This window comes from Triturus cristatus, chromosome 7 (genome assembly GCF_964204655.1).
Source record: "Triturus cristatus chromosome 7, aTriCri1.1, whole genome shotgun sequence".
In the NCBI taxonomy this organism is placed as follows: domain Eukaryota; kingdom Metazoa; phylum Chordata; class Amphibia; order Caudata; family Salamandridae; genus Triturus; species Triturus cristatus.
In genome coordinates, this window is record NC_140590.1 from 1211330027 (window position 1) to 1211337501 (window position 7475).

General features: G+C 45.3%; 1 protein-coding gene across 1 annotated transcript; it reads left to right on the forward strand.

Annotated features, from left to right (window-relative positions):
- Positions 1-1018: 1018 nt before the first annotated feature.
- On the forward strand, positions 1019-6788 carry LOC146811619 (hemoglobin subunit epsilon-like). Its single transcript, XM_085618596.1, has 3 exons — positions 1019-1125; positions 2519-2741; positions 6353-6788. The coding sequence occupies exons 1-3, from the start codon at positions 1034-1036 to the stop codon at positions 6479-6481; spliced, it is 444 nt and encodes a 147-aa protein (XP_085474722.1). The 5' UTR covers positions 1019-1033; the 3' UTR covers positions 6482-6788.
- The last annotated feature ends 687 nt before the right edge of the window (positions 6789-7475 follow it).

Consider the following 7475-nt stretch of genomic DNA (forward strand, 5'->3'; position numbering starts at 1 on the left):
GAAAATAAGCCCTCTCCCTGGATCCTGAGATAGGCCTTAACCCCTGAGATTCGCTGGGAGTGAATGGATTTTTACATGATAGTCCAGTGGAAAGCAATCAATTATCCTGATACACCAATGTAGAGAAGACTTTCCTGGTCATCGTGCAAGGAAGACCTTACATTTCACTGTTTAGCACTTCATGTGTTGTGCTAGGAAGCCCCTGCCACAGTAACAGAGAGGACTTTCGATGCAAAAGTGTTTGTTAGCTGTTAATGTTAATTAGGGGAGAGGATGCATAGCTTCCGACTTTGGAGCTGTGGAACCAGGTTCAATCCTTGGCTAGGCTCAGGATCCTGTGATTCTGGGCAAATCATTTAATCTGCCCGTGCCTACCCAAAACAATTTTTTTTTTAATGATTTTGTCTGTGTGTAACGTAACTGGTGCTCATGTAAAGTGCTCCATGCTCTCATGCTATATAAATCAGCAAAACAAAAATAAATAAATAAATTCAGATGGTTTGCAAGCAGAGACCTGCTTACAAGGAGAGAGGAGATTCACTAAAAGGTGCTGCCTTAACGGACGTATGAGGATCGCAGAGGCCCGCTTCAACAAGGCGGAAGCAAAATTTCACTAGGAGCTGCAATATATTTTGTAATTCAGAATCACCTTTGGGCAGCAGATGTGGTTTCAGGCTCCTCTTGTAGGCCTCTCTCAGCAAAAGGATCACCACTAAATGTGGAAGAAAGTTAACCTTGAGTTGCTGCATTCCAGAGTGACCTGGGAGATGAAAATTTGTTATGTAAAGGTTAAGTGATTACAAAATGCTTCTGTGTGGAAGGAAACGCCAGAAAGGGCCACGGGAGAGGTCTGGTGCCGTCTGCCAGTGGAGATAAGAAGGGTGGCCTGACTCAGCAGAGTGAACACTGTGGGTGGGACCTGGCTGCAGTCCCTATAAATCTCAGGGGGTCTGAGACGTTTCTTGCAGAAGCAACTTCCAGGAGCATAATCTTACTCAGTGAATTGTGCAGCCGCCCACCACCAACAGCAACCATGGTTCACTGGACAGCAGAAGAGAAGGCCGCCATCACCTCTGTGTGGAGCCAAGTTGATGTTGCGGCTGAGGGACCAGAAACCCTTACCAGGTATTTAAAGCCAAATGTTACCTCCCACCATGCCAGATTTCTTACTTTCATCTTTATTGTCTACCTCTTGCACCACTTTCTCAGTGTTTACCACCTTTCCTTATCGGAATCCGTTTCAAATGAATTTGTGTGAATCACCTTGGATCACTGTCCTTTGTCATTCTTCTGTTTCATGGGCTTTCTCTTATTTTCATTTCCCTCTTCTCAGTTCGGTTAGTGTAGCTCAAATGCAGTGGTATCCATTACCACATATGCAGTTTGCCACAATAATCTATGCCTCCCTCTCAGACATGCGAATGCACCAGTGCCCCGGCTTTAATCGTGCAAAGTGCAGGATCTGCTGATTCTCATTTCACAGAGTACTTGATGGTAGACCGCACAGTATTCACACAGGTGAGCATTGAGAGACTATAGGGGATACTCAGAGCTCGTCTGACCGGCTGCCCAACAGCTGTGGCTTTATTTAGACTTACCTCCCGTTTGTGCGGACATTTTCCCCATCAGAGGGCTTCAGTCTCCGTGGTAGGAACCTCTTCAAAAATACACAGGACCATTTTTAGGACTTGGTTCTTTCTCAACTTTGTAATATCAAATGTTCTTGGGATAAAAGGCTTTTAGCGTAATTATCAAATTATTTCTTTGAAATGTTAATTATATCTCTTGCTTTTTCGTTTTTGTGTCAGCTACCTGCTGCATTTGCCCATTGCGGGGGTTTCAGCAGGCTGTGAACCGGCCCCACAGTGACGGCAGGCCCACAATGCCATGCCAGCATGGTGGACCTGTAGGCTCTTCTGTCATTTCCTAAAACAGGCTCTTATAGCTTGACCCATCTTCAGAACTGACAGACTAAATACCACCCACGTGCGCTTCTCAGCATGTGATTGACATTTAAGGACTTTTTCTGTCAGGAACCGTTATGGTTTTATATAAAAGTTCAGGAAAAACTGACAAAATGGCGTCAGAGGGGTCGCTCTTAAGTGGGCTTAAACGTCCCTCTGGTGCTCTTCTGCCACATGTATTCCCTGCATCGATTTTCCCACCAGCGGAAATGACAGCTAATCCACCTTCTCCTGAACTCGAGAAGAGAGGTTGAATCAAAAGGGGGGCATATGAAACAGCTATCAATTTTTATGGGATGTCCCATTATTTCCCACCTCTAAATTAGGCCTTGAAATTCTGGAACTTGGACCCACTGTAGAATCAGAGCAATGTACAGCGATTTGAAGACTCTATGTACCACTGTCCTTATAATTATTTTTGCTCATTATTTTGAGTCCTGGACATTTCTGCAAGTGTTTTCAGTTCATGTATTTTTATTATTCAAAAAGACTGAAGAACGGAAGTACTCAGAGTGAGGGAAATGTTGTCACCGTTCTCGTCTCCTCTCTCTTAGGGTGCTGGTCGTCTATCCCTGGACACAGAGGTACTTCAGCAGCTTCGGGGCGCTATCCAGCGCGGCCGCCATCGCTGGCAATGCCAAGGTTGCCGCCCACGGCACGAAGGTCCTGTCCGCCCTGGGAGCGGGTGTCAAAGACCTCAACAACATCAAGCACACATTGGCCAAACTGAGCGAGCTGCACGCGGAGACGCTGCACGTGGATCCTCAGAACTTCCGGGTAAGTAGAAACTCGCTCTATAATTGGACTGCTTGGTCTTGCAGAATGTGGCCTCCTATTGACAGACGGCACCCGCGAAAGAGAGAGAACCTCTCTTTCCAATAACTAAAAGGACAGAACAGCCATCAGAACTGACTTCAGAGAAGGAAGAACCTTTTGTTTGGGCTGAATTCGAAGGTGAAAAAAGTATCACTCAGAGGTCGGACCAAAGGATGAAGTTGTGTACTTAGGGAGCAGGTTGAAAACGAGTGGGAGTATGGGAAGGGAAAGAAAAAAATTCAGCAACAGGGAAGCGGAACAAATGAAAGAGAGACACAGGCAGTGCTTAATTTGTGGAAGAATAAGTGACATGGATCTAGGTTTTGCTCGGAAGGCCACAGCCGGCGCTATCAAAAGGCCGCGTGCCGAATAACAAGTCTTCACAGTCTTAGTTCCTCCTCGTGGCCCTTTAATCCACAGACACTCATTGCCCCTTTATCCCACTCTTGCAGGTTCTTTTTCATCCCTACCGTCTCCTATTCAGACAGCCTTCGTTTCCTTCCCCTTTCTTTCTAACTTTTGTGTTTTTTCTGGATGAGAGTCTGTTGAAGAAAAATAAGTGCTGGCCCCCACAAATCAGCACCGGGGCCCCTCACCTGCAACCACTGGCTCAAAGTAAGCACTGGGCATAGTGAACGATAAAGAAATGGCAGGGCGGGGTAGGGAAGAGAGTGAAAGGGAATGAGAGCGCTGGGCATCAAGAGGGGAACAGGAGGCTGAGAGAATAATCTTCGGGGGCAAAACCACAGAGGCAGAACACCCTTTGTGCCTTTGTCTTTACACAGGTAGCTCAGCAAGGGTCTGGCCTTGACTGGCCCTCCTCTGGGCCCAGGCGCTTTCCCAGTAGGCATTCAGTCTGGGGTGGGGGGGGGGGGTGGGTGGTATCACTGCTGGTGGGGATGGTTTTGTTGCAGGGAGTGCAGTGGCATTTCCTGCATGCAGCTCTTCCTCACATTGAAAATAAACAATGGAAAACAAATGATTTTAACCCCTTCCATGCTCATGACGGAATGGTTCCGTCATGACCCACGGTTGAGCTGTGCTCATGACGGAACCATTCCGTCATGAACCCGCCCGCGCAAGATTCCGCCAGCACAGCGGCGGAATCTGCGCAGCATGGAAGGGGTTAAAGTGTGCTTCAAAACCATTTGTTTTTGCAATTGGGTGGTTCCTGTTTCATGTAGGTTTTCATAAGCACAGCCGACCTTCAGGGTTTGGAAGGGGGAGGGTGTTTGTGAGTTCTGCTGGTGCTTGGCTCAGAAAATGAAGTACATATATGATTTTATTCGTTTATTTTATTTGAAAAGTTTTATAAAGCTCGAACAAGACCCTTACTGGTATCAGAGCGCTGTACAGATTTGGCAAAAACATGGGTAACCAAAATACAATGGGACAGAGGGTGTAGTTAAAACAAAGGGGGAAAAAGATCCGGTCGTGGGTTGGGGGGTTGGCTCGACCAGAACAGTATCAGAAGTGACCTAGAGCACGATAACAATTTAACAGACTAGCATACAACAAATCGCACCAACGTAGTACATTAAGAATAAAAAACTTTGGTTTGATAAGGCATGAGAACAAGTAGATGCTGGTAAAGATTGTTCAAGAATAGCCGTTTGACAAGTTTCTTGAAAGATGCAGTGGAAGGATTGGATCTGATCTCGGGAGGCAGGGCGTTCCAGATTCTTGGAGCAAGACCGGTGAAAGCATGAGTGTAAGATCTTTTCTTTTTGAACCTGGGCGGTTTAAAGAGCAGGGTGGCCGTACTTCGTAGGTTCCGGCCAGAGCCCGAAAGTTCAAGCTTACTTGCCAGGTAGATCGGGGTGTTGTAATGTATGGTTTCATGGGTCAAGCAGGATATCTTGAAGCGGATCCTGGCTTCGATAGATAGCCAATTTAGTTGCAGAAGGTCGGGGGAGATGTGGTCATGCTTTCTAGAGCCAGCGATGAGTCTGGCCGATGCGTTCAGGGTAGCTCTGCACGGGGCCAAGCTAGCTTTGGGAAGTCCAGCAAGGGTCACCGGACCATATTCCAGTCCAGAGATAGCCAGGGATTGAACAGCCGGCCTGATGTCTTCGGGGGGAGGAAAGGCTTGATTTTCTTAAGGGTGTTAAGTTGAAAGTTGGTGAAGATGATGAAGACTCTTCAAAATTCATAACAGTGTGGTTTGTTATAATGTGATCTTGCAACACTATTCAGTTTAGTAAATTAAAGTATGCCTTTGCATTGAAATGCAATTGTTAGAAGTAACCGGTTCTAATAATTAATTTAAGAAATATTCATGCTCCCACCACCACTGCCTGATACTGTTGCTGACTCAAGAGCAAAGCCAGCTGTCATTTCCCTCCTATACAAGGACTAGAGCATGGGTACAAACATTTGCCCAAGTGCCACAAAGTACGGTGTGTGGTGTGACTGAGGGCCACACTGATGTCAGAAAGGTAGCGGTTCTGGGGGAGTCAGGGATTGTGTAAGGAGGTCTAAAAATATGTTAAATAAACCGGCAAGCATTTATTTGAGGGTAAATAAATGCTTACCCGTTTATTTAACATTTTTCTGAATATTGGTGCTCAGCTACTAAACAGCAGCTTGAGCTGCTGTTCACTAGGGGGGTCACATGCAAAAGTCAAGAGAGCCGCAAGCGGCCCCCGGGCCGTACTTCGAGTATCACTGGATTACTATAGATGGAGAAAAGTATAGTCTTTTGCTTTTGTGCAGCTCACATCCCAAACTCATGTATTTCAAGATGATCTCATGTGATGATGAAGGAAAAGGAGGCCGTATGAAAAAATGAATTATCGTGGATCACACAATGTGGTCAAGTGGAAGCCAGGATTGATGGGAAGTTTACTGGTTTCACATTGTGCAAATCAGCATCTACATGGATATCACATTCTTTCCCCTGTTTTAGATCAAACCTTAATGCTTTGTGTATAATTCTCTGAGGCACTAAATCGATACACTGTTTGAACTATGTCCAGGCTACGCATGTTTCATCAGGATTGGTGGTGGTACTGTTTGGGGAAGGGGATGTTTTAATGCAGAAGCTAAAATTAAAATCAGAGCACCTACTTTAGGTCATTGCATTGAGACCATTTGCTCCACCTAGCTAAAAATCTGTATTCAGTGCCATCCACTCTTGAATCAATTCAGCCACTCACTTATAACCATCAATCAATTCATTCGTTGTACCATGCAGCCCTGTCTTCAATCTCCATCTACCCCTTTAGTGATTGGACAATGTTCTATAATGAAAAATGTGTTGTAAAACATACCATATTTGCAATTTTATCAGACATTTCTTGAGGGGGATTCACCCAGATACCCACCGTGCAGAGGTCAGGCTCAATACCTGTGCTTGCACACTTGAAACAGTATGGGGACTGGTCTGACAAAACTTACCGCAGTTGATTTTTGTTCCGAGTCAGGCCCGGGCCTCAGTCTAGTGTTCCTACAGATGAATAACAGTTCTCTCTAAAATTTCATGTATTGTTAATTCTAAAATCGGTACTGATTCTAGGGTTTCTTTGCCTGTAACACCATCATTAACAGACCCTTTTGTTTTCCCTCCTCAGCTCCTTGGAAACTGCCTGGTGATTGTCTTGGCACGCAAACTGGGAGCTGCCTTCACCCCTGAGGTGCACGCGGCCTGGGAGAAGTACCTCGCAGTGTCCTGCGCTGCTCTGTCCAAGCATTACCACTAGAGGGCACTCTGTGTGAAAACTTGAGGGGCAGGTCTGTGGGTGGAGATCTAGATGCCAGTCTTTTGCTGCTGTTGTGGTCTTCCGATGGAAATCTGTGGACAGTGGTTTGTAAGCTGTGGACTGTCATCAGCAGTCTGTGAATGCACAGTCTGTGGTTGGAGGTCTGTGGGCACATTTCGTAGCCTGTGGATGGAAGCCTGTGGACAGCAGTACATTTGTAGCTGTTTGTAACTGTGGCAGTACGAGTAGAGGTTTCATCAAGAATTGTGGAAAAATGACATCAATAAAGAGATACAGTGTCCTTCTACCCAAATGTGTCCTGTGTACTTTGCTTCTTCACTGATGGGCCAAGTAATTACATTTTGATTTATCAGATTTGGTTATTACTCAGAGACACACATTGCTGAGCATAAAAATGTTGATCACAACATCGGCCAACTTGCTGTGCACCTATAAATACTTTCTGCCTCCGTTCTGGCTGTCCTATAACTGACTCAGCGTGGATGGAGGGTGGGTGGTAACTCTGTCGTGATTGATGTACCCATCTATGACAGATGTACAAAACCAGAGGTGGACCAAGCAGGGAAGAGGACATGGAGATCAATATTCGCTTATTAAACAGTAAGCAAAGATAAAAATGTCCTCAGCTCCGCAAATGCCAGTCAAACTAAGATACATATAAAGAATTAATTAAAAATGCAAAACAATTAAAAACCTACAGCACTAATTACAATGTTCCCCACCAGGAGCTTAGATGTTTTTCATACAACACACCATTGCATACATGACAACCTTTTGACTCAAAAATGCAGATGAAGTCAAGTCAGGCATTTAATAGGGTGATCCCATGAAGGCGAATTGAGAATAAACACTTTTTGGAGGGTGATATAGGTTTGAAATGCAAGTGACCACATTAAAGTCTATGGATGCATTTTTTGTCACATGGGTGAAGAATAGAAGTAAAAAGTAGGTCCATTCACTAAATACTGGTGAG